Raw genomic sequence first — 26765 nt, 5'->3', positions numbered from 1 at the left:
GGGTAAGGGGTGGGGACACTGGGCATGCTGTTTGCACAGGGAAGAACCTCGGGCAACCCTAGGCAGCTCCTTGAAGTGGGGGGACTATAGGTGAGGACCCCGGGACATAGAGTTATACATACCCCCCCAGAATGAGGCCTGACTGAGTCCAGGCAGCCTGGCTCCTGAGACCCTGCTCTTAAGCACACTGCCCACCCCCCACCCCACCCCAGCTTGAACCTTCCGCTTCTCAGTCATTTATTTAACAAACACACCAGTGATGAGAAGTTCTGGAACACTGTTTTGAGTACTGGGCATGAATGAAACTCATTTAAGCTTGCAGACACTCCAGCTACTATTAGCCCCTCATACAGATGAAGAAACTGAGGCACAGAGCAGTCACTTCAAAATAGCCTGCCGCTCTGCTCCTCTCCCTCCTGCACCCACTCCTCCCTGGCCTCCCTGCCATTGATCATCCTCCATCTAGTCCCCAAGCCACAAATCTCCTCCATCCCAGCCAGAGAAATCCTTGTAAAACCCCCATTAGATTCCATCTTTCCTGGACTCAGAGCTGTCCGATGGCTTCCGTTATGCCCAGAGTTAAAGCCCAAGAGCTCAGTGACCGCACTCAGTGGTCCCCAGCTTTGCTGCCCTCCCCACCAGGGACACTATTGCCAAGACACACCCACACAGCACCCCATCTCTCTGCCCATCTCGGCTTGTTTTGCTGTCGCCACCAGACATATCACTGTCCAGAATAACAGTTCTCTCCTACTAAGGTACAAGTTTCCCCGGGGGCAGGCATCATTGTCTCTTTGGTCACTGATATATCCCAAGTCCCTGAAAAGGTGCCGAGGAAATAAATGTTTAGTGAATTAATGTGTGAGCTTGTCCTTGAGCACCAGCTGATTAATGGTGGGGCTGGGAAGTTGGCTCTGGAGTCAACAGTCAAGCCCTCAGCATGCTGCCTGGGTGCTGAGCTGCCACCTCGGCCACAGGCCAGGCCTTGGGGCAGTGTCCAGGTCCCTGACCCAGTGCGTCCCTGGAACAAGGCTGCTGGTCGTCTGGGAGTCTCACACTGCCACAGAGGGCCTGACCCTCCCACTCCACCCCTGGGCGGTGGCACTGGGTCTTGTCTAGCTGAAACCCTGGCCATCCATCTACAACCTGGACAGAAGGGGCCTTCTCCTCAAATGCAGATCTGATGAGGTCTTTACCCTGCTAAAACACCTTCAATAGCTCCCTGTTGCCCTTCAGATAAAGTCTAGGTCTCTGTGTGATTTCAAAAGACCTCTCTTTCCCAGCCCCTGCCTGCTGGAGTCACCTCCCACCATGCCTCGCCTTGACAATCCTCACTAGCCATTCTCCCCGCTGTGCTCTGTCCTCCTTGCTAGGTGCTTCCTTTGAGGCTTGTTCAGATATCTCCAGAGCCTTCCTAGGCAGCTAATGTGGGTGCCCCTGGGCTAAGGTGGGTGCCCCCTGAATTTGCATAAGCCCCTGTAGCCCGGCATAGTATTTATTACATTGCATGGTGATGACCTGTTTGTCTTGGTCATGAGAGTTGCATGAGGTCATGGAAGGGGTCCCCAGCACACCCAGGGCCTGGCACAGAGGATGCTTAGTATATTTAAGTGAACAGACACCCCTACATCAATAAGACTGCTGGGCAGAAGCTGCTGTATGGACCGGGAGGCTCATGAACACATCTCGTGCAAAAATTGCACACTGAATCCTCTTTGCAGACAACTAGGCCAGCGTCCAGCCGGACAGAAACCACTTAAAAATTCTGGAGTGAAGGTCAAGCATCACAGAGCTCCAGGCAGCTGTTAGCCCATGCTGGACTGAAGCCTGGGAGTGGGAGGGCTGGCTACCAGGTGGCCCCCCAGAGGACCTTGTGTGGCAGAAACCGTGGTAGTGCAGCTGGGTCCTCTGACCTCCGCCTACTGTACCTCAGCCCCTGGCCCACCCCGATGGAGAATCTGCTGGTGCATCACTTTATCTGCTAAGTGCTCTCGCTAAACACTCCTCGAAGAGCGCCCAGATGGTACCATTCCTCATTACAGTGATTCTGGGGCAGCAGGGATGGGAAGGGGCTGGCTTTAGAACACAGACATGCCTCACTTTACCCAAACATGCACATTTCAAGGGTCTCCTCCTTGAGAGTGGGTACTAAGACCCAGGCTCCTGAGTTCCAGCCAGAACTTCAGATCCAGTGGCCTGGAGTCTCCACTCTGCAGTGCAAGAGGCAATGTGGTGGAGAGCGCCTGCTCTTGGTACCTTCTCTGTGGGGGGCGGGGTGCTTACCTTCCTGTGCCTGCAGAGGGATCTGGGAGGCAGCTGACTTGGTGCTGTTCTTGCTCTTCTTGCTGCCCTGGCTGGCCAGAGATGGGTGTGTCTGCAACTTCCGGTGGGCCTTGGGGCCCCCCAGGGCACCGTTCCCAGACCGCTTGGTACTGCCCAGCTCTGAGGAGTGGCCAGAGCCGTTTGCCAGTAGTGGGGTGCAGCCCAAGGGGTTCCCCTGAGGCTGGCCTAGAGAGATGAGAGAAAGTAATGGAGAAAGGGTGGGCTCCACAAGCTTCCCAGAGAGCTAATCATGTCTGCCTGGTTCTGAAATATTCCATGGGGGTCCTAGCCAGACTTGCATTCTGCAGGTGGGGAAACTGAGGCCAGAGGCACACCTTAAAATAGCAGCAGGGTTGGGTCGGATTCCTGACTCCCAGATTTAGAAAAGACAGAGAGAGGTGCCAGGCAAGGGGTGGAACTCAGAGCATGGAACCCCACCTTCTTAGCCACTAAAACCCATTCTCCAGGCCCTTCCTGGTGGTGCAATGGGTTAGGTCGCAGCCCTGCAAGCTGGTCGCAGCCGCTTCAGTGTGAGTTCAATCCCCAGAGGTGATCCACATGGGGAGCAGACCCCTCCTGAGTGTACTTCGTTGATCTGCCTGTTCTGCTCCCCACTCTGTCTCTGGTGAGCCTCTCACCACCCCTGCACCTCTGGCCTGTACCCCAGTTCTGTATGCATAAATAAATAAATCTTAAAAAAAGAAATCCAATCTCCTGCTTTTGGAGACCTGGGATTTGCACAGCCTGATGCTGGTGGAATGATGGTGAGGCTGGGTTGGGAGGACAGCAGTGAAGCAGTTAATCTTCACTCAGTCCTCTGCCAAGCCCCCAGCTGTTTTTGCCCTTCCTGCGCTGGGTGATTTATTGGAAACATCTGTTTGGAGATGAACGCCCTGGTCTTGGAATCCAGGGGCTCCTCACCGCAACCCCCTATCTTCTGCTCCTGCGTCAGCTCCCTCACCCCTGCTCTGTTGGGAGACAGGCAAGAAGAGCCTGGTGAAGGGCCTTTGGCAAACCGGGTGTGGAGGGAAAGAAGGGAAGAAGGAGGACCGCAGGGAGATCCCCAAGGCTAGGAACCCCGAGTCCTCATCTAAGGCTGCAGGACCAAACTTCAGCTTTATGAGTGGGATGCCAAGAAGCTGGTCTTTCGGAGGTGCCCCCAAACACCCAACGCCTTCCTCTCTTTGCTCAGGTTTTCTCACCTGGACAGCACAGTTCTGGTCTCAAGAGATGAGAACAGGTGTGTATGTTTGGAGGAGAGGACCAAGAAGGGGTCACAGAGCTCTGGGACACTTCAGCTGCTCAGGGCCCCTGACTCCCAGAAAGGACCTTCTGGCCTGATGACCTCTGTAAAGAGGGGCTCATCAATCTTTTAGGCCTGGGTTCTGATCCCCAATTTCTTCTGGGCCTGTCACTGTGTTTGAATTGTGGAAGGCTGAGCTACCTTGGGGGTGGGGAAGCTGGAGGCCTAGGAGACAGGAAGGTGGCCTCAGCACTTCCCTGGCTGAGGGGCCTGGCTGAGGGGCCGAGTCTTCTCCTAATGGGGGTGGGCTCATGTGGCCCTTGCTACGTGCCAGCTCCTGCTCCCAGCACCTCACACCCTGATTATCTTCTCACTGAATATTCTATGTTTCTCTGTAGGGCAGTTGCCTCCTTTTACCCCCAAGGAAACTGAGACACAGAGAGGTTCAGCAACTTGTCCAAGGACACACAGCCAGGATGCGGCTGAGGTGGGACTAACCGGGAGGCTAAAATCTGGGACTCACGGGACAGACAGGCAAGTGGGGGTAGGAGTTGGGAGACAGAGGCCTGCGAAATAAGCCACTGCCATCATGGCAATCGCCACTCTTATAATTAGTAGCTTACATGTTCTGAGTGGCTACTACTTACCAGGCACAGTGCGAAGGGCTCTGTGTGCAGTGAGTTCTCAGAGGTGGCACTGTTGGCCCCATTTCACAGATTTAAAGTCTTTGGCCCAGAGGTTAAAATTTGCCAAAGCCAGGAGGTGGTGCAATGGGTTAAAGCTCTGCACTATGAAGCTCTCAGAAGTCACTGCAGCATGAGTTTGATCCCCAACCAGGGAGGTGGCCCACCTGGTGCAGCAGACTTCTCCTGACCTGCCTGCTGCTACCTCAGCAGTGTATTTCTGCTCTGTTCCCCGCTGTGTCTCTGGTGACTCCTCTCACCCACCACACCTCTGGCTTGGACCCCAGTTCTGTAAGCATTTAGAAATAAATCTTAAAAAAAAAAAATTGTCAAAGCCTCCATAGCTAGGAGGTGAAGGAGTTGGGGACGGAGAGGAGTAGAAAGGAGACAGGACAAGTGGAGGTTTGGGGGATCGTGGGGGTTGGGCATGCTCCGGAGTGGCTCCATGCCAGGAGCCTGTGGCCCTGAGGCGTGGCTGGTGCCAGCATCTGGGTAAACAGGGCTCAGGCCATGGGAAGTGGCCAGGCCTGAATCATCCTGCCCTCGCCTCTTGGACCCATGGAGGGTAACTGGACTGAGGCCTTGGCCAGCTTGGGTGCCCCCTGCCCTGCTACCTAAACACAGGCCCCATAGCGGAGGGTAGGAGTGCGTGGTGAGCCGAGGGCCTGGGGGTGTGGGCAGACACAGAGCGCGCCTGTGGCCACAACCATGGGGTGGCCGTGGTAGCTGAGTCACAGAGCAAACACTCGGGGCCCACAGACACAAGGAGCAACTGTCCACCTTCCATCAGGGCCCTCCTGGTGGCCAGGCCACTGACCTCTTTCTCTCGATTCTGCTGGTGGGTGTGTCTGAGTAGGCTGAGCGCAGTGCACTAGTAGGGTTTGGTAACTGACTTCCAGGGAGTCCAACTTAGCCCCAGATGCCCTGGCCCTGGCCAAAGGCGGTTCCCCGCTCGGTCATGCCAGCTGGGCGGGCAGGCATGGGAGAGAGCACTGGGTCAGGACACCTCGCTCCCCAGCTTGAGTCTGGACCAGCTGTTCTGCAGGCCTCGGTTTCCGTGTCCGTGAAGTGGGCCTGGCAATTGCTATCCTGCTGTCTCATGACCTGCTGATTTGGGGGGAAAGAAAACTGGGACATGCACATGTGTCTCTAGAGTTTGCAGGTCTTGTCAGTCGTGACAAGAGGATTCTGGCTGCCCCTTCCCCTGCTCTCCATGGTGAAGAAGCCTCTCCTTCCCGGGATATCCTTGGAGACCTTGAGTTAAACCTGGGAATGGAGCTGCGTTTTGTTCCTTTCTGCCCACAGCAACTGCCCCATGCTTTCCTGGCCTGACCCCTGTTGCCTGGAGAGTGTCCACATTTGCACAGCCTGACCACTTTGTGCACGCAGGTATTCCTAGACAGGAAGGAACTGACCTATCACATGCTTTTCCCGTGCCTGCCCCCCGCGAGGCCAGCCCAGCGCCAGGCTCCCAAGGGCACCCACGGCATTTCTGCCAGCCCATCTGGGCTGAATTCCCTAGAGCACCCTGACATGTTGCCATCCTACCCCCCAACCCCCTAGGACTCACGTGTCACAGCTTCTGTGGAGACATCGAGGTCAGTGCTGTCCGGGCCCTGGGGAGCCCCGGAGCCATGGCCTTGGGGCATGGGGGTTGCCACCTCCTCCAGTGAGCCCTCCTCTAGTCTTGCCTCCACAGCATGAGAGGATTCTGCAACTACCTCCTGCCCAGGCAGGAGGGGTGGGGTCTGGGCTAGGGAAAAAGCAGATGGCAGAGGGATATGTTCCTGGTGCCCTTCTGTTTGCCCAGCCACCGTCCTCTTCCCACAGCCCAGGACGCCTGGGGCCCTCGTTCTTGGTCTCTTTGTACCAGTTACCCAGCCCTCACCCTCCCTGGCAATAGTGCCAGATTCTAAAATAGATGCTTCCAAAGCACAGCCTGTGAGTGAGCAAGGGTGTGTGAGTGTGTGCCCCGTGAGTGGTGTCAGGGAGAGGGCCAGAGCTGCGCGGGATGAAGGCCGTGGGGAGAGAGGCAGGAGCCCAGTGTGGAGGGCAGAGAGGGACGGTCAGCGATGGAGAGATAGATAGGCAGCAGCGTGACAGCGAGAGAGAAGAGAATCGTGGGGGCCGTGAAAGGGAAAAGCAGAGAGATAGCACATCGGGAGGTGGGAGATTGGGCCTGCAGGAGAGAGCCACAGAAGGCAGTGACAGGCAGCCTGGACAGGGGGGGGCTCGGCAGGAGTGAGAGTCAGCGATGGGAGGAAGATAAGGACGGGTCAGCGCAGAGGCATGAAGAAGGGAGCCGATGCCTATAGAGCGGGAGGGAGGCAGACAGGGAGAAACTGGGTCAGAGAGAGAGCAAGACAGCAAGAGGCAGAGAGAGGAACCGGGATGTGAGTAGAAGAATCAGGTCTGAGGCAGGGGGGCTGCAGGCAGGAAGAGAGACAGGGAGCCAGCCTGAGCGGGCTGGGAAGAGACGGACCGCAGCCGCGTGTAATTACAGGGCCTGGCTCAGCCCCTCCATGCCGGGTGGGCGGAAGGCAGAAATGGAGCCACCTTCGAACCCACAGCTCCTGCGGGCGGCCGGACTAGGGCCCCTGGGCCCAGGGGAACAAGTGAGGTGGGAGGGGTGGAGGAGACAGAAAGGGGCCAGGCTCCCACAGTCAACGGGTGTGGGGAGGCCGGAGGGGGTGCAGGGAGCAGGGAGGGTGATGCCAGGGATCACAAGGGTCAAGGCCAGGAAATTATGGGGTGTGGGGTGCAGTTGGGTCTCATCAGATACCAGGCCCTATAGGCAGAGTGACAGGGCCTTGAGCGCGTGCATCTGACACCACATACCTGACACACTGGGAACAGGAGAGAGCTGGAAACAAGACACAGAGACACGAGACCAAAAGGGCCTAAGGGAAGGAAGAGTGACAGAGAGGGAGACAGAGAGAGATGAAGAGAGAGAGCAGGGAGCCCAGAGAGTAAAGGACAAGCAAGCCCACCAGCCCCCGCTGCACGAAGAGGCCACTAGTGAGATGCACCCAGGGAGACGGGGACAAAGATTAGGTCTGGAGACAGAACCAGCCCAGCGAACAGGGGGGTTTGTATCACACGGTGTCCTCTGAACTGTCTGCAACTGCGCGTGTGTGCATGAGTGTGTGTGTGTGAGAGAGACACACACAGAGAGAAAGGGAACAGAGGAAAGAGTAATTAGAGGGGTCAATTAATGTGAGACATGCAGGTAGGGGGAACACCCCAAGGGGACCATCCCATGGCTCATTTGCCTCCCTGGGCCCTGAACCTCCTTCAGTGACCACTGATCTTTGGAACCCCTCAGCAATCCTGTTCCAAAGACCCTGGCCTCTTCTAGCTGGACGGGGGTGGGGGGGGACCCAGAGGGTAGCACTGAGGGTGTGGGAGGAGTGGGCATGCCAGCGCCGCCCCGGGAAAACCACAGGCCCTGCTTGGAGACAGGAGCTGGGTCAGGGAGGAGAGGCAGCAGATGGTGTAGGGGGCCGCTCAGGCTCCTACTACTCTGGGGAGGCAGAGGCGGTTTCTCCCCCAAGTCCCCCTGCTCTGTGGGCCTGATGAGCGCCCCTCTGCTGCCTGGGGTAGTGAGAGAGAACCAGATACCTTCTGGGTGGCCACTCAGCTAGGACCCTGGGAGCAGGCAGGTGCAGTGCCACAGGAGGAAGAACCATGTGGCGTGCCACTGGCACCTCTCCTTGCACTCAGCTTGGTCCTGGCACCACTCAGACACCGCTCTTGAGGGCCAAGACCAAGCTGACCTTAAGAAAGGAGGCTCAGGGCGGGCGTCCTAACTCACAGCCCCCGCCTCCAGTCCCCAGAGGGATGACCCTGAACATGACGCGACCTTTCCAGGGGAAGAAGCTATCTCGGCCAGCAGCCAGGAGGTCCCAGCTTCATCAGTTACCAGCTTGGGCAGGTGACCAGCACTCTGGTTACCTTGTTGGAAGGCAGGTCCTAATGCTTCCCCCCCAGGGTTTGCTAAAGTAAATGAAATGCTTTGCGGTGCTGAGCAGAGTCCTAGCATCATGCCGAGGGTCACTCCTAAGCTCCTTCCCTCCCTTCAGTCCTTTTTGGTGTAACATTCACTAAGCAGCATGACGCCCTCAGCATATGTCAAGCACAGGCTAGATCAAAATGAGAGGGACCAGGTCTCTGTCTGAGCAGTGCTCTGAGGTGCGAGGGGAGGACATTTATGAGTACTAAGGGGTGAGGGGGCAAGATTTCCAGAAGGGACATCTATAAACTGGAAGCGAGGCTCATCTCTTGACCTCTTGGAGGTGTGCATGTATGTGTGTGTATGTTTAAGGAATTTCCTGGTAAAGCAATGTCTACAAAGAAGGGGACACTTGGGGAGGGGCGGCGGACGGCGGCCCCCGGACCCCCCGGTTGGTTTTGAAGGAGGGGGCGGGTTGGCCTTTTGGGGCCCTTGGGGGGTGTACCCCCAGGACAGCTAAGGCACAACAGGTCTTCCCAGGCCTTCTCCTAAGATTACCAGGGCGCACAGGGGTGACCCTTTCAGTCCTGCAGTGAAGGCACCCAGCAGTTGTCTGAGTGCCTAGGGTATAGTGGGGAAGATGAGAAAGAGGCATTGGGACGCTGGTCCCCATCTCTGGCCCTCACCCCAAGTGTCACCTCTCCAGGCAGCCTCTCTTAATAGTCACCTATGGGGGCTGATGACCTTGAATCTGGTGGGAAGAACAAAGTAGAAAGAGCAGGGACTAAGTCCCAAGGAGGGCCCTCCTGCCGGGAAGCTGCCACTGTGGGTGAGCAGTTTCGGGCAGGAAAGACCATCCAGTCAGCCATCTCGGCCTTGAAACACAGGTGCAGGCCTCCCAGAGCCAGGTGGGGCTGCAGAGGGCAACCAGCAGATGCCCTTCTGTGGTGGCCACCTTGAGGGCGAGAGGAAACCCAGCGGAGCGCCCAGATGTGGAAAGCACAGTGAGAGGTATAAGAGATAGCAAGAGCTGGTCTACAGGTGAGATACTTCCCGCCCAAGAGCCTCCACCCCCAGGCCCAGATGCTGGACCAAGAAATGGCTCTTGCTAAGGAACAGGTGGAGCACAGGTGCTCGACCAGAGACCCAGAGTCCAGCACTTCTCATGGTCATGAGACCCTGCTGACCAATCAGAGAGGTAAATATCTAAGCAGCAGCTGAAGGGAAGGGAGGCCGGCAAAGGCGAGGGCTGCTGTGTGGAAGTGCAGCTTGTGTTTCCTACAAGGCACCTTTGGCAGGGGGGCTGGAGTGCTAGGGGGCCCTGTCCGAGGCACCCTCTGCTCACCCAGCTCAAACCTGCTTTGTCGGACCGTTGGCCACAGGACCCCCTACCAGAGCATGGGGTCTTAGCAGAAGCTATATTTCTCCCCTCCAGGTCCCCATCCTCAAGGGGGAATGGAGAAAGGCAACATTTCCCCCCATTTCCCTGATATGCTCTCACCCCCAATACAAGATAAGGTCTGGAAAGTCAACCCTGAGAGGAGCGAAAAAGCCGTGTTCAGATCCACCCATTTGACGGGTGGCCCAGACTATTGCTGCCTCAGCAGGGAGCCTGTGGGCCCCCTCTGCCTGCTGTCCACTTAGCTGAGGGGTGCTCCTGGCCTGTGAAGGAATAGGGAGAACTCTTCCAGGTGGAGTGGGTCACTCCGAGCCTGGAAAGTGCCCGTGGGGGTTCAGCCAACTGGTCGCTGACTAGTGGACAGAGGCCCATGTCTGCTCCCTCGGCCCAGGCCTGGCCAGCATCTTTGCGGACAGTGGGTCAGCTTCCCCCCTGACAGCTCTGGAGAAAGAGGGCCAGGCGTGAGCTGCCCGAGGGTGGCACCTGGAGCTCCATGCTCCAGTCTCTCTTGGTCTGGTGTTCCAAGTCTCAGCCTACATCTGCAATCTAATTAACGGACAGTTTGCTTCTGAATCTGGAGCAAAGTGACTCTCTGTGGCCCCAGAGCAACCTCAAGTCAGCAGAGGGTGAGAGGCGAGACGGAAGATTGGGGTGGCACCTGGCCCCAAATCCCAAGTAGAAAGTAGACCTGATAGGTGCACACCTGCACACTGTTCACAGTCCCAGACCTCCGGGCTGAGGGCTGGAGAGGGTCTGAGCTGGCCTTTTAGGCTGGGTTGGTTGGTTTTATTTTAGTTCTGACGGTTCCAATTCCCCAGGAAATTCAATTTAGAACCAAGAGCAGGAATGCGACGCCCCAGTGCTGGGCAGAAATCTGCTGTGGGTTAGGGAGCCAGGCTTCAGGGGCTCTCAGGGCTGGGTGGGGAGGAGAACACTACCGAAGCCAAGGGTGTGGGGGCTGGGCCTGTGCCTCCACCAGAATGGCCCTGAACCTCCCCGCACCTATTTGGGTCTTGGGAAGCTGAGGGAGGGGCTGGCTGGCTCCAGGCCCAGTCAGCAGGGCCCGCAGGGGCAGCACCCAGGCCTTGCTGTTCTGTCAATGCTCAGCATGGAGCGTGGGGGATTCTGGTCTTGGATTCAGGCGTCTGTGGGGTTTTGGCTGGGTCTCCTGCGGTTTGGGCTTCCTGGGCAGCAGGCTCATTCTCCCAAGGCCTCCTTGTGTTATGAAAGCCACATTGTCTGGCCCAGCCCAGGCTGGGGAGGGGGCTTGCTGGGGCTGGGGGCCTCGGGTTACAGCCCAGGGCTTAACCCTCCCAAAGGCACACCCAAGCCCTGACTCCTGCCTGGGGTACTTCACTCCTTCCTCCCCCACTTGGGGCTCTGGATAGGTTCTATGGGGAGGGGATCTTGGGAGGAGTTTGAGGAGGGGAGCCCAAGGAAATGGATAAGAACAGGAGGAAAGCAGGAAAGTGGGAGGCTGGGAAAGAAGCAACAGGCCCAGAAAGAGGCTGGGAGTCAGAGAGAAGGTCCCCAGACACACAGAAAGCGCCTTTCCAGCTCCCTACCCTAGATCTCTTTCTGGACTGGAAGAGCCCAAATCTTAGAGCTTATTCCACAGAAGTCCCGGGCTCCAGCAGCCCCCACAGGGAGTCTGCGGGGTGGAGGAATGTACAGCAGACCCATTAGTTGCTATGTGCTGGCCCCGGACCAGGCTTCACCCCTGTATCTTCACTCTGGTTCAGGGGCCCCTGTCGTACCTCACAACCCTGAGTGGCCACAACAGCAGCCACCTTAGGTAGACTTGGGGTGCTGAGACAGGTCTCTCAAACAGGTAGAGAAGCCCAATGGGCAGATGTGGAGACTGAGGCGGAGGAGGGAAGGTACTTGTCCCAGGCCATGCAGGGAGTTAGTGCCAGGGGTCCAGGCCCAGACAGTCCTGTTCAGAGAGGAGAAAGGGCGAGTGGGGGAGGGGCGAGGAAGGCAGAAGAAAGCCGTACAACAGAGCAGAGATTAAAGTCCTGAAATCCCCATTGTGCTCCTGAACAAATCCTACATGTTGCTGACTCTCCTGGAACTTGTCTTCCGCAGGAGGCTCAGTTTACACTTCTGAATGGTGAGAAGGATGAAAGAGAAACGCATGGGGCCTTCAGGGCTCAGGGCGGACCATCCCTCTGGGAGTCAAACCCTTCCAGGGCTGGGAGGCTCCCAAAGGAATCTCTGGGAGGTTACGGACCCTCTGCGTTGGGGGAAGGGCAGGGCATTTCAATGGGGTCGTGGGCACTTTGGCTGGGGATGGGGGTGGGTGGGTGTGGAAAGAGGTGGGAGGTGGGGAGGGAGGGAGAGCGAGCGACGAGGGCCCGCAGGGCAGGAGCCGAGGGGACTGCCCAGGCCCCGGTGGGGAGGAAGGCGAGCCAGACGCGAGGGCAGGGAGGGGCGGGACCGGTCCTGCAGCCGCTCGCGCTCGCGGAGGACAAAAGTTTCGGGAAGCGCTGGGCTCTGCTTGAGTTGGGGGAAGGGAAGGAAAAACTCAGACACCCCTACCCCCGTCTGAGGCCCCCATAAATATTTACACACTGGGCAGAAACGGTCTGGACACAGATCCCAGACGGACAGACAGACACTGCTGTGTGTGTGTGTCTGGTGCTGGGAGTGGGGAAAGAGTTGGAGCCAACTTGGCACAACAGCCACCTCCGTTGGGGCCCTGCCCCCATCCCCCAGCCCCCCACTCTCCTTGAACCAGGTCCTGGATACCCAGACTCCTAGCTCCCACCCGCAGCCAAGCTCCCCGGAACCGTCTCCCCAAGTCCCTTGGAGAAGGGGGAAGAATTACCACCCTCCCACTCCCAGCCGCCAGCCCAGCTCCGGTCCAGCCCTGCTTTCCACCCCAGATCCTACCTGGGCCCGGGTCTGCAGAGGAGGCTTCATGGGGCGCGTCGCAGTGAGGGGGGCTCTGGCCACTCACCTGGGACATCGGCCTGGGACCTGCCGAAAACAGGGCTCAGCAGGGGGGGGCCAACTCCCCCCCTCCCGCGTGCGGGGGGAATGGGGACTTGCGGTGGGGATCTGGCGACAGATGCGCTCCTACCCCTTTTCCAGCCCGGCCACCGACTAACTTACTCGTGCAAGCTGCTCGTTACTCTCTCGCCCAGCGGGGTCACCGCGCAGGGCCGGCCATGCGCCCCAGGTGCAGGCGCCCAGCCGAGGGGCCACTAGGCTCCGCGGTGCCCGCCCGGCGCCCCCTCCCCTCTCACTGGCTCCTTTCTCCCATTTCGGCGCCAGCTCGCCCCGCTCGCCCCCTTCCTTCTTCCTTTTCTCCTCCAGCCCCCTCGCTCCTCCCCTGCTGGCCTCTCCCCACCCCTCTTCCGTGGCCCACCCTCTCCCCGCCCCTTGCCTTCCCAGTCACCCCCCCCCCCCCGCAACTACGTCCCTTTTCCCCCCAGCCCGGCTCAGCCCAGTCCGGACACGTCTGTCCGCGGGGCGCAGCGGCCAGAGCCCCCACAGGAAGCCGACTCGGCCTGTTTCCTCCGCGCTCTCAGAGCAGGGCCCCAGTCTCCCCAAACCTCCTCCCCCAACCCTCTGCCCCAGGCCCGACTCCACACCAGGCTGCAGAGCCGGGATGCACATTTCCTTTCACCAGTCCTAAACTCTGCAAAAGTTGGCGGAAAAATCAGAACAAGAGAAAGCGACCGCCGTGACCACAAACACCTCAGGCAGATTGTCTGCATAATTGTGGCCCCCAAAGTCTCATCCCAAAGATGGGAGTGCTCCAGTCCTTCCCGCACGCTTTGCCCATCCTCTGGGTCTCAGCTGGGGCTAAGCCGGTGTCCCAAGCCTGGGCTCAGGGGCCTCAGCTCACCGGGACAGAAGTGTCCCTCTGAGAAGACCCCTTACCCAAGTACCCAGACTCCAGTGCCTCAGAGAAGCCCTCGTTCCCCCCCAACCCCCCCCCCACCTACCACGTGCGCGGGAATTTGTGTCTAAAAACCAACTTTGGAGGCAAAGAGAGGTTCTGAGTTCTGTCCTTTAGGTCCCACACTGAAACCCGAGGTCTTCGAAGTTGTGGGTTCGAGGAGAAAGGGAAAGGGGGGGAGCTTGGCGGCACATCTGGAATTGTGAGTTGGGACCCTCCTAAAGGCCGCGAGGGTAGGAATCAGCCTGGCCAGGCATTCAGTCGGAGGGGTTTCTAGGGCCCTCGGCGTCACCCCGGGGGGGCCGGGTGCCCGAGAACCCGGGAGGGTGCAAAGCTTGCAAGCGCCCAGTGAGGCTGGGCTGGAGTGGGGGTGGGGCGATCCTCAGGTGGGGCCCGCCCTCTGGGTGACAGCGTCTCGGCCACTCTTCACCCGGGCCGCCTCGAAGCCGCGTCTGGGCTCCGCCGCCAGGGCCAGCAAGCAATTAAGGAGGCGGCTGCGGCGCCAGGCCAGTTCTTCTAGTCCGCCTTCCAGCTCCGGCTTGAAGCTGGGGGCTGGGAGCGGGGGTTCGAGCAGGGGACTCGGGCTTCGCCTCCGCCCTCCCCACCCGCCTCAGTCGCTACTTACCGCGATGGCAGTTCCTCTCGGCACCGTCGGGGCCAGGACTGCGTGGCCCCCAGGGCGCCGGTCACGCTCTCGCGGCGGGTGACCAGGTGACTGCGGCCGGAAGAAGGGGCCCGGGCCGGGAGGAGGGGGTCCTGCTCCCAGGGCCGGGCTGCCTCTGCCCGGGCCTGGCCTGGCGCCCCGGGAGCCAGTCCCGATCCGACTGCTGTCTGGGCGCTCTGGAGAGAGGGGCGGACTCCCCTTTCCTGGCAAGGGCTGAGTCACCGGGACGCGCCCGCGCCCTGGCTTGGGACAGCTGCATTCTTACCAGCTTACCTGGACCTGAGGGTTGGACTTCACCACCACCAAGGGCTGGGAATGGGGTGTCAGTGCTGGGAGGGTGGACTTTGCTTCCAAGGAGTCACCACCTTCCCTAAACACAGGCCCAAGTTCTGAGCACTTAGCACTTCAACTCCAGACTGTCAGTCACTATCCAGGGCCCCTAAACTCTACATCACTCAGTTCCCCAGCCTTACTGTCCCAGGTGACTTGTCTCATGGTAAAAATTCTCTGAATTTGGTCCAATACTAATATGTCTGGTTTGTTGGAAATGTACAGTGTGCTTTACATTTAATCCCATGTGCTGGTTATACAGGTGTGTTCAGTTTGTGAGCCTTCAGCCTGTGGAACATTTACATGCACTTTTTGTGTGTGATTCTTATACTTGAATAAAAAGTTGAGGAAAATCAAAACATAAAAGTCAACATTCCCTGTCAGAGGGTGGGGTGAGAGGGTCAGGCTCTGGTTGGGTGGTCTGGGGCTCCACAGCCCAGGTCCACCATCCTGTGTTTCCTTGGGGAAGTCCATTCACTTCTCTGAGCCTCGGGTGGAATGAACATTGGGGTCCTCAATATGGCTGGTCACTGTTATCCAGAAACAGGCCTAAGGGGAGGCGAAGCACCCTCAGGGGTACAAAATTTAAGAGGTGCCAAGGTAAGTAATGATTTAATCAAATATTTGAAGGAACAAGCCAGAAAATTACATCCCTGCCACCCAGGTTCCTATTTTTTATAAATAAAGTTTTATTGGAACCAGTACTAGGATTAGAATGAAATCAATGAGAAAAAATTGTGCAAGTTCAGGATGAGATTCTCTCTTTATTTAACATATTGGCATTTTGCCCAAAAGTAGATGACTGGATTAAAAAGATATGGTACCTATACACAATGGAATATTACTCAGCAATCAAAAAGATAAACACATGCCTTTTGCAGCAACATGGATGGAGCTGGAAGGGATCATGCTTAGTGAGATAAACTAGAAGGAAGAGGAAAAATACCCAAGGTTTCACTCATAGCAGGAGGATAAATGACCAGGGGAGAAAATAAGAATAATAATGAACAACTATATACCAGAGACATTTTACCAGAGGTGGAGTGGGGAGTAGGATCAAAAGTGGGGGAGGGGTAAGTGCACTGGACGATGGTGACTGGACGATGGTGACCGCACTCGGGCGAAGCCCACGGGGATTACAACTGAGATGGAAAAAGGCACAGAATGATGTAAAAATAAACTATTATATTATTTTTAAAAGTGAAAAAAAATTGGCATTTTGTTCATCATGCATTTTTTTCATTAATTTATATTTTTAGAAATGTTGCAGGCAAAAATTGTTGACCTTAATTACCAAGTTTCTGATGCCCCTCTTTGAACCTGAGCCAAGTGTCTCATTCACTCCCGTCTCTTCCCTCTTCCTATCCCTGAAGGACCTACTTAGGACGCCAGGGTAAATGTGTGGAGCTTGAAAATGCCCCTGCCTCATTTAGTCTGTGAACCCATGTCTAGGCCTGGGGCCCACTGATCAGTTCAGAGTCACACAAAACCGTTACAGTCATTGCTAGGCTCCCTGAGCTGTCCTTGGCTTTCATCTCCCCTCACTCACTCCCTTCCAGACTTGCTACTTCCTGAATTTGTTTTTTTCAACTTGCCTCAGGACCTGTGCACTTGCTCTCCCCTGCTCAGAAGGTGCCTCCTCTACTCACATGACGCCTTCCTCCTTTCCTCTGTTTACATCACTTTCTCAGAAAGGCTATCCCAAACCTCTTTTTCTCTCTATCACCTTATACTACTGTAATAGTTGTCATAGACCTTTTCACCACTTTTCCTGCTTTTTATTTGTTTGTTTATTGGTAGGCTGAAAGCTGCAGAAGAGCAGGGACTTAGCCTTGTTTGCCAGCACATTCCCTAGAATCGTGACTGCCACAGAGAATTCAGTAAATAGTTCCAGTTGCACAGACGGGCAAACAAGAGGCCAGAGAGGGGAAGGGGCTAGTATTTATGAAGCCTCAGGTTTCCAGACGCTCAACTCAGTTGTGTTCTCACACATCCTCCTTGTACCCCCTTGTCCCATCTTATTCTCATCCCCCACTCTGGAGCCTTTCAGGCAACAAAAGCGACAGTGACCCTGTACAAGTCTCCCATACATGCCTTTCCACACAGTGCCCTCACAAGGCCTGGCCTGGATCCAGCCCCAGCGTCCAGCAGGCCAGCACAGCTCTTCCTGGCTTCCTGTCTGTGGCACAGGGCCAGTCAGTGGCTGGACTGGGTTCCGCAGCTGGACCACAGCTGTGCTATCCACGTCCTGGAGAGTGGGGGACAGGACACTGTGGTGCAACCTCTTTGAAGAGGGCAGTACAGAAGGGAATGTGTTTGCATGTAGTGGGTGGGAGGGTGCTAGGTGGGACTGAGAACCTCCAGCTCCCCTTCCCAACCCTCTCCCTGATGGGCACCGAGGAGGGAATGTGGCCCTAATTATCCCTTTCTTGGGGGAAACTGCATGCCACGAGGTGGAATGTGCTCTGGGCTCCCGTCCTGACTCTGTCCCTCTTGTCCTGTGATAGAAGATGATGGAGGGTGTCACACTCAGTAAACATCAGCTGGCTGCGTTGTGTATGACCGCCCCTTGCTAGATATTTTTGCTGTTGCTTCCTTTAATGTCCACACAGTCTGGGTAGTTAGTATCCCCACTTTACAAATGAGGAAAATGAGGCACAGTTCAGTGACGTGCCTTGCTCACAGCCACACAACTACTAGTGGGCAGGGCTGGGACTTGAACCACATTTTCCGAGACCAAGTTGGTGTTTATTCCAGCCCCCAACACAGCCTTTAGCACACGGCAGACTTACTAGCCCTGTTACTGTGTCCTGATTGCCCAAGATGGAGACACTGCCCCTCCTCTGTCTCATTGCCAATTGGGGTGCCAGGTATTTGGTGGAGTATAGTTGAAAGAGAAAGGGCTTGCGTTACATCACGGAGGCCCGATTTGCATCTTGGCTGTGTTGCTGTGTGACTCTGGGCAAATCCTTTGGGTTCTGGGAGCCTCCAGTTCTGTGTAAACCTGGAAAGACAGGTCTTACTCACCACTGGGGGAGGGGATTCCTGAACACCTTCTACCCCGTGATCTCCTGGCTCTCAACCGACCTTGCCTAACACCTCCTGCTCAGTCACAGCCAGGGGCAGGTGAGGGGAGCATCAGAGGGTGTCATTACTGTTCTGAGTGAATAGCAGCTTCTGTGAGTAAAGCAATTTAATGCTACCAAGACCACACCCCAATTAATGCAAATCCCACTATTTCCTCCAATTCACAAATGAGGAAACCAATGCACAGAGCTGTTAATCAACTCACTTAAGCCCCACAGACTTTCACCCACACCGCACTCCACAGACTTTCCTCAGCCCCATCCTCTCAGGTGGGCAGAGGTAGGGTGGGGGGGAGGATAGGGGAGGTGACTCAAGTCATAGACTGAGGCTTCCATATAGGTGCTCTTCCCCTACTGCCCTGTGGGAAGGTGGTGAATGGGAATGGGTAACTACACATGAGCGTCCTTATGCAGTGCCTAATTATTTACATAATTTAAAAAATTTAACTCATTCACTTTTATAACAATTATAGGTAAATATATTAAATATTTCTGGATGATGCCAGCATTTAGTTAGTTAGTTTTTTTTTCCTTAATAAGGCTATTTTTGGCCCTTCCTGGTGGCACAACTGCTTAGGATGCAGCACTGTAAGCTCACTGCAGCTGCGTGGATCCCTGACCCTGGAGGTGACCCACATGGCGTGGCAGACCTCTTCTGACCTGCCCGCTGCTCCTCTCACCAGTGTACTTGGTCAAACTACCTGTTCTGCTCCCCACTCTGTCTCTGGTGAAGCCTCTCACTGCCCCTGCACTTCTGGCCTGTACCCCAGTTCTGTATGCATAAATCAATAAATCTTAAAAAAAAAAAAGAAGTCTATATTCCAGGCTATTTTTAGGTTCACAGCAAATGTAGACAGAATGCACTGAATTCCCACACACTCCTGCCCTTCTCTCCCCACCAAACCCCCATACAACACTATCAACACCCCTCTCCAAGGGTGGCAAGTGGGTTCCCATCGGGGCTCCTACAATGACACATTGGTGTAACCCCAAGTCCTATTTAGGTCACGATCCACTTTTGGGAGTGTATATTCTATGGATTTTGACAAGTATGTAATGACATGTATTCACTGCTACAGAGTACAGTGTCTTCACTGCCCTAAGAATCGTCAGTGCTCTACCTATTTACCCCTCACTCTCTCCTAACACTTGACAGCTCCAGATATTTTTATTGTCTACATAGCTTTGTTTTCCAGAATGCCATAGAGCTGGAGTCATATGTATGTCACCCTTTTAGATTTATTTCTTTCACTTATTTACATGTGGTTAAGGCCCCTCCAGGTCTTTTCAAGGTCTGACAGCTCCTTTCTTTTCAATGCTAAGTAATATTCCATTGTCTACATCTAGCACAATGCATTTCTTTCCCATTTTCCCACTGAAGGACATCTTGTTTGTATCTTCTGGTAATTATGATTAATGGAGCTATAAATATTGCTGTGCAGACATAAGTTTTCAGCTCACTTGGGTATCTACCAAAGATCATGATGGCTGGGTTGTAGAGTCAGAGTAGGCTTAGTTTGTAAGAAACTGCCAAACTGTCTTCCAAAGAATTGTAGCTGGGCCATTTTGCACTCTCACTAGCAGTGAGCATTCCTGCTGCTTCCATTTCCTTGTCAGCATTTGGTGGTGTCAGTTTTGGATTTTTGCCATGAAATAAGAATGTAGCAGTATCTCATCGTTGCTTTGATTTGCATTTCCCTGATGACAGGAGGTCGAGCATCTTCTCATGTGCTCGTTTGCTGTCTGTGTATCTTCTGTAGTGAGGTCAGCTCTTTTCCCCATACTTTAATCAGGTGGTTTATTTCCTTACTGTTGTATATTTTGGATAATAGTCCTCTATCAGATGTGTTTTTTTGCAAATATTTCCCCCTAGTTTTTGGCTTGTCTCTCATTCTCTTGCACGCACCTTTTGCAGAGCAGAAGTTTTTCATTTTAATAAGGTCCAGCCTATCAATTATTTCTTTCAAAGACTGTGCCTTTGATGTTGTATCTAAAAGTCATTGGTAAGCTCTAGATTTTCTCCTATATTGCCCTCTAGCAGTTTTATAGCTTTGTGCTTTCATCTAGGCCTATCGTTTACTTTGAATTTTGTGAAAAGTGTAAGGTTTGTGTCTAGATTCTTTTTTTTGTACATGGAAGTCCAGTTGCACCAGTACTGTGTATTGAAAGACTATCTTTGCTCCATTGTCTCGCCTTTGCTCCTTTGGCAAAGATTAGCTTATATTTATGTGGGTCTATTTCTGGACTCTATTCTGGTGCACTGATCTCTGCTCTTTGGCCACTACTACATGGCCATCTTGATTGCTGTAGCTTTACACTAAGTCTCAATGTCCAACTTTGTTCTTCAAGATTGTGTGGACTTTTCTGGGTTTATTACCTCTCCACGGAGAAATTTTTAACAGCTTTTTTTTTTTGGAGATAATATTCACATATTATATAATTTATCCATTTAAAATGTACAATTTGACTCTCCCTGGTGGCACAACAGGTTAGGATGCAGCACTGCAAGCTGGCCGCAGCTGCTTCGGTGCAAGTGCTATCCCAGAGGTGACTCACATGGCCCAGCAGACCTCTCCTGTCTCACCTGCTGCTCCCCTTAGCAATGTACTTCCTCGATCTTCCTGTTCTGCTCCCCACTCTGTCTCTGGTGAACCCCCTCACTGCCCCTGCTCCTCTGGCCTGTACCCCAGTTCTGTATGCATAAATCAATAAATCTTAAAAATAAAATAAAATGTGCAATTCAATAGGTTTGGGTATATTACATTAATTATTTTAGATTGTGGTCAAATATATGGAATAAAATGTATTCATCTAAATTGTTTTTAAGTGTACAATTCAGTAGCATGTTGTGCAACCAGCAGGCTATTTATATCCAAAATCTTTTCATCACTCCAAATAGAAATTTTGTAACTATTAAGCAATAATTCTGCATGGTAGTTTCTCAGGTCCTTCTGTCAAAATACCAAAACCTGGGTGACTTGAAACAACAGGAATTCATTGTCTTACAGTTCTGGGGGCCCCTGAGACAACGAAAATCAAGGTGTCAGTGGGGCCTGTCTCTTTGACAGCTCGAGGGGAGAATCCGTCATCCTCTTTTGTAGCTTCTGGTATTTGCTGGCAATCCTTGCAGTTCTTGGCTTGCAGCCCCGTCAGTCCAGTCACATGGCCATCTTCTCCCTGTGTCTTCACATCATTTTCCTTCTCCAGCTGCTTCTGTGTCCATATCCTCCCTCCCCTTATTTATTTATTTTTTTGTAAGGATACAGGTCAACCTGGGTTAAGATCAGTTGTAAATGAACCAACAAACCGGTTAAATCTACAGATACTCTATTTGCAAGTAATATCACTTCGTGAGGTTCTGGGGGTTAGGATCTCAGCTTCTCTACATCCAACCCCTAACAATATTTGTTCCTACCACTCTTTAGACCTTGAGAGCCTATAATCTATTTTCCATCTCTAAGAATTTGCTTTTTCTAGCTATTTCTTGTATGTGGAAAACAGTATTTCTCCTTTGATGTGTGGTTTATTTCGCTCAGCATGTTTTCAAGGCTCACCCATGGTGAAGAGCATATCAGAATTTCATTTGTTCTGACTCTATAATATTCCCTTTGCATGTTGATAGACACTGGTTGTTTTCCTTTTTGGCTTTTTTGAATAATATTGCAATTTATATGGATATACAAGTATTTGCTTGAGCTGGCTTTCTCTGAACTATTGTCAATTTTTGAAGTTTGAACTATCTTCCAGTATGTCTAACTACTAACAAGTTATATGCTTGTGCTATAGCATGTATAATGTATATAATAAATGTTTGCACATCTAAGTAAAAAATCAAAAATATTAAGACAAAAAGTAAATATAGGTGAATTATAAATAGGGTTTTTTTCCTGAACCCTGCATTGGAGACAATGCTACTTTGCTCTTCCTGAATAAATAGATATGTGATTAACAAACAGATCTGTCTTAATCTACAGGTTATAGCTTTTTATGAATCCCATATTTCTTTGACAATCCAGTAAAAGATATTACGTCTGTCTCCAAAGATCTTGCAAATAAACATAGCTTTTCTATTTTAAGTTTGGGTGATTCACGAACTCCCCAAAAACTTGTGTATGATTATATCCCTTAATCTGAAGGACTATTCCAAGATGTGGAAGTTCACCTGCCTGGAATGGCATTTGGACATTAAGAGAGAGAATCTTATCCGTCTCTGTCCCCTTGATCTAATCCTATAGATTTTTTCAGGACAATTTGACATGACTGAAGAGAACAAACAAGGCAAAAGAGATGGAAGGTAGAGTGAGTGGGAATGAGTCAGATAATCAGAAAGTGCTTCTGAATAGCCAAGAGAAGAACACAGCCCCAAGCAGCTGTAAGGCACTGTGATGAAGAGCTGGTGGAAGTGGTTCGAGTGTTTGATGGGGATTGGGGGGGCAGTCTGGGTCTTGTTCCCTGAAGATGCACATGGACTTCCATTGGGATAACAGATGGTCTGGCTTGAAGTGGCCAAAATGGTGGGGGATGATGTCAGGTCCCCATTAAGGGGCAATCCCTAAGTTTGGGTTTGGGTCTTCTTTCTGCTTTAGACCTGATAGTAAGAAGCAATGCATTTTCTCATCTATCTTGTCATTTATTGATATCTGTCTCAATTTGTGTTCTATCGGAGGGAAGGAGGCCAGGAAGCCAGAGGCCAGGAAGTCAGGTGGAAACCCACGAGCCCACACCTGCTGTTGAGTAGCAGGACATGGTACCATCGCTGCCTCTGTTCCCTCTGACAGCTGCCACGTAGCAGCCACCAAGGAGCCTGCATGCTCCTGACGCTTTCCAGTGCCCACTGCTGCTGTGGCCTCTTCAGAACTCACCTGCTGAAGCAGGGAAACCGGCTTCTCCCTCCTGGTGCTTTCCCACCTCTCGTTGGCTCCTCCATGGCAGAACCTAACTGGACTTTGGGGAATGCAGTTTGTAGACTTCCAGCAGCAGCAAGTAGATTCAGGGCTTTCCAGCGAGTGTGTTTTCTGTTTCCCCTCACCAGAGCGAGGCCTCTCGAGGCCTCCTGGGCAACACGGCACATCCAGCACATATTCTCAGGCACCTGGGACTGGGGCCTGAGTCAGCATCCTGAGAAAATGTTCCCTGTGACTACTTTGTCCTTTTGCAAACAGAGAGAGTGAGTGTTTCCACATTTAAATACAAAGGAACTAAGGTCCAGAAAGGCAGACTTGCCCAAAGGGGCCCTGCTGCCATGACATACCCATCTGGCAGGTCTCAGGGAGGCTTTGGGCAGGGCCGGGGCTGACTCGCCCGCCTGCCCACTCCCTGCCACGCCTCCACTCTGGTTGCCCCGAGCGAGCTGTAAGCTGTAAGCTGTAAGTTGTGACGTGGAGGTCTCTTTCATGTCTTCATGTGCCCAGGGAATGAGTGCCAAGAAGGGCTGACTCAGCCATGACCTCCTTAGGGCCAGTAAATAGAGCATCCCGGCAGCACTTGGCTAAAGGGCCCCCTGGTGGAGCTCAGGTCATGTAGACCACTGGGGCAGGGGCTGGAAGAAACAGGACCAAGGCCTTCCTCTGAACTTTCTAGCATAGAGTCACTGCTATTCTTGTGGTCACCATAGTCCCCAAACCACAAATTGGCACATGTGGATAGATACATATCACTGTCCTCATGCAGTCCATGGGAATAAGTTCTCCCCTGGGGTCCTCAACCTTGGCACAATCAACAGTTGGAGGCCGGATTATTCTTTGGCTTCTGGTTGTGGATTGTGGGTGTGTCTCGTGCATTGTAGGGTGCTTAACAGCCTCTCTGACCTCTATGCACTCGAAGCCACAGCAGTCCATGAGCTCTGACAACCAAAAACGATGGCTCCAAGCATTCCTGATCACCAGTGGAGGTGGGCGACACTGGCCTGGGGCCTCCCTGGTGGCACAGGAGATTAGACACAGCACTATGAGATTATGCCCAGCCACTGCAGCATGAGTTCGATCCCTGGCCAGGGAGGTGACCAGATGACCCAGCAGACCTCTCCTGACCTACCGCTGCTCCCCTCAGTAGTGTATGTCAGTCACTCTGCCCTCTGCCTGTTCTGCTCCCCACTCTGTCTCTGGGGGATCCTCTCGCTCCCCGTATCTCTGGCTTGTACCCCAGCTCTTATAAGCAAACATAAATAAATCCTTAAAAAAAAAAAAGATTTCTCCCTTTGAAGGAAGAGTGGCACAGTTCTGAGTCTGTGCTGAGTGGAGACAGGTCTTGACCTTGGGGAACTTCCTAGCTAATGAAGGGGATGGACTGCCCCTTAGAAAGGCAGAAATACATGGTGATGAAGAGCATGAGCTGTGGAGCCAGAATCCTGGATTCAACTTTTTTTTTTAAAGATTTATTTACTTCTGCATACAGAACTGGGGTACAGGCCAGAGGTGCAGGGGTGGTGAGAGGATTCACCAGAGACAGAGTAGGGAGCAGAACAGGCAGATCATTGAAGTACACTACTGAGGGGAGCAGTGGGCGGGTTGGGAGAGGTCTGTCACCTTCGGGGCAGGCGGGGATCGAACTCGCACTGAAGTGGCTGCTGCCAGCTTGCAGTGCTGCATCCTAACCTGTTGCACCACCAGGGAGGGCCCCTGGATTTAACTTTTGTCTTCACCATTTAGGGGACAAGTTAGTTCTCTCTGCCTCAGTTTCCTTATCTGTAACACAGGGATACTGATAACACCTTTCTTGTAGGAGTTTATTAAATTCTTTCTTTATAGTCTAGTATGGTTTTTACAAAAAATGGAACAGATAGTACAGAATTCCTGTCTAGGAGACAGCCAGTTTTCCCTATTATTAACATTTGTTACACTTACTGAACCAGTATTGACACAGTATTTGTTCACTAAAGGTCATACTTTAGTCATATTTCCTCAGTTTTTAAAAAAGATTTATTTATTTATGTATACAGAACTGCAGTATAGACCAGAGGTGCGTGGTGTGTGTGAGAGGCTTCACCAGAGACAAGAGTGGGAAGCAGGACAGCAGATTGACTGAAGTACACTGCTGAGGGGCGTAGCAGGCGGGTCAGGAGAGTCTGCAGCGCCATGAGGGTCAGTTTCCTGGTCGGGGATCAAACTCGTGCCGCAGTGGCTTTGAAGACTTCGTAGTGCTGTGCTTTAACCCATTGAGCTATCAGGGAAGGCCCCATATTTTCTCAGTTTTATCTAATGTTCTTGTGCCTCCAGAATGTCCCATCACTTCTCCTGTCACATGGCGTTAGCTCCCTCTTCTGTCATTGTTTCTTAGACTCCTTGCTCTTGATGAGCTTGATAACTTTGAGACATACTGGTCAGGATGGTGGGATGCTTTTTTATTGGGATCTAGCTGATGTTTCTCTCATGATTGAATTGGGATTATGGATTTTTGGTGGTGAGCAGGCTAGCGCAGGGGTAAAGCATGCTCTCATCACATCACAGCAGTAGTAATAATTAACATACTTGTCACTGTTGGTGTGTTGACCTTGGTCGCCAGACTTAAGCAGACTTTATCAGGCTTCCCTGCTGCAAAACTACCTCTTCTGTTCCAACTTTGCTCTTTGGAAAGAAGTCTACGAACAGTCTTCTTTAAAGAGTGGGGTTTGTGAAGATCGGATATTTTAGGAGCTTATAGAGCCCTTTGAACAGTGTCTGGCGTGTAGTAAACCCTGCCTTGGAATTTGTTATGATGATGATGATGGAAGGCTCTGATGAGGAGGTGGAAAGACCCCACTGAGAAAATGTATTTAGGCAACTTGGCAGATCATGTTATTCTATCAGGCAGAATAATGACCCCCGGCCCCTGAAAAAGATTTCCAGGACTTTAAGGATGTTACCTGACATGGCACAGGGACTCTGAAGATGTGATAAGGGGTGTGGATCCTGAAATGGGGAGATTGTTCTGGAGATCCAGATGGGCCTGTTTAATCACACCCATCCTAAAAAGTGGAGAAACTTTCCTGGCTGGGATCAGATAGGGTGGACACGTAAGCACAGAAGGAGGTCAGAGGTGGCAGAGTGAAGGCTCATCCTGCTGTGCCAGATTTGAAGATGGAGAGGGGCCACGGGCCCCAGAAAGCTGTGCCACCTTGCCAGCACCTGGAGGTTAGCCCATGAGAACTGTAAGCTAATCAGTCTGTCACAGGGCAGGGACAGGAGCACCAGTGAACCCCCAAACCTGGCTGCTCCAAGTGGGTTCTGCCATCCGCTGCATCAAGACAAAACATAAAAGAATTTAATGAAATGGAACTTTAATGCAGTGAGTATACAATACGTAACACAAGAATATAATTTCTAAATCAAACACCTGAAGTTACCCATCCCCTCGTGGGCAAAAGTCCACCCAAAAGGGGTTGGCCCAAAGCAAGGCCTGAAAGTCTGCCACAAGCCTAAAGCACCTTCTGGCCGGGACCCATAGGAAAGGGTCAGAAATGGCCAGACAAATCTGGGAGGAAAAGAGCAACATCAAAATCAATATAAACACCTCCATAGTCACCTCCCTACAGGTATCTCACCCACATCTGCCTTAACCAGCCAGGGCCAGGAAACAAGCACGGTTTCTTCCTCACATGCTTGCTGCTCCACATGGTTTCCTCAGGCCTCCTTCTTGTTCTCCATCCTGCTGCTGCCTTCTCTCTCCAGATTCCATCTCCTCTCTTTCTCTCCTCAGCTCCACCCTACTTCTAGGTGGGGCAGGGAACCTGGAACTTCCCCTTTTCCTAGGGACCACCCAGTTACATATCCACATTGTTTAAAGCTGCTGATGTTGAGGTGATTGTTTCGGTAGTGATGGGAAAGGAATACGTGCACTGACAAGCATAGGGCTGGAAGTGAAAATATCATCTGCAACAGAAATTACTCTTACTAACTGCAAATGAATCTGTTAGTAAGACAGACACTGAAATGCTGAGTCACCCGGTCCTGAGAGCCGTATCCCCAGCGAGAGATGAATTGGCTCCCTACTTATCCCCTCAATGTACCAGCATGCCTGCTTAGCTCCGCCCTTGGGTCCTTGCAGTTCTCTCCCTGGTACTGCTGGGAGTTGTAGTTTCCAATCACTGGAGTAGGGGGTAGGGTCCAGAAGCTGGAGTAGCGGGTGGAGTCCACAAGACTCTGCAGAGTTCCTTTAGGACATACTTCCCCTTAAGAAATCCACTTACCAGCCCTCCTTCC

The 26765-nt window shown here is 52.9% G+C and overlaps 1 protein-coding gene across 2 annotated transcripts in view; it reads right to left on the bottom strand.

The window, feature by feature from the left end:
* The window catches only part of MDFI (MyoD family inhibitor), a 15049-nt gene extending 899 nt beyond the window's left edge, over positions 1–14150 (bottom strand). Inside the window, exons 1-4 of one of the 2 annotated variants that reach the window (XM_012720826.1) lie at positions 14135–14150; positions 12495–12581; positions 5819–6001; positions 2284–2508 (exon numbers count right to left, since the gene is read on the bottom strand). In XM_012720826.1, coding sequence (XP_012576280.1) covers positions 2284–2508; positions 5819–6001; positions 12495–12570 — 484 coding nt within the window. In that variant the 5' untranslated portion in view covers positions 12571–12581; positions 14135–14150. Of the gene's footprint in view, positions 1–2283; positions 2509–5818; positions 6002–12494; positions 12582–12716; positions 12856–14134 lie in introns of those variants that run through there. The other variant, XM_004673462.2, reaches the window with a different exon arrangement.
* Between the last annotated feature and the right edge of the window lie 12615 nt (positions 14151–26765).

The sequence above is a fragment of the Condylura cristata genome, unplaced genomic scaffold, assembly GCF_000260355.1.
Source record: "Condylura cristata isolate star-nosed mole 26May11 unplaced genomic scaffold, ConCri1.0 scaffold00001, whole genome shotgun sequence".
Lineage (NCBI taxonomy): Eukaryota > Metazoa > Chordata > Mammalia > Eulipotyphla > Talpidae > Condylura > Condylura cristata.
The sequence above is the reverse complement of the archived record's forward strand: the minus strand, read 5'-3'. Positions and strand labels throughout refer to the sequence as shown.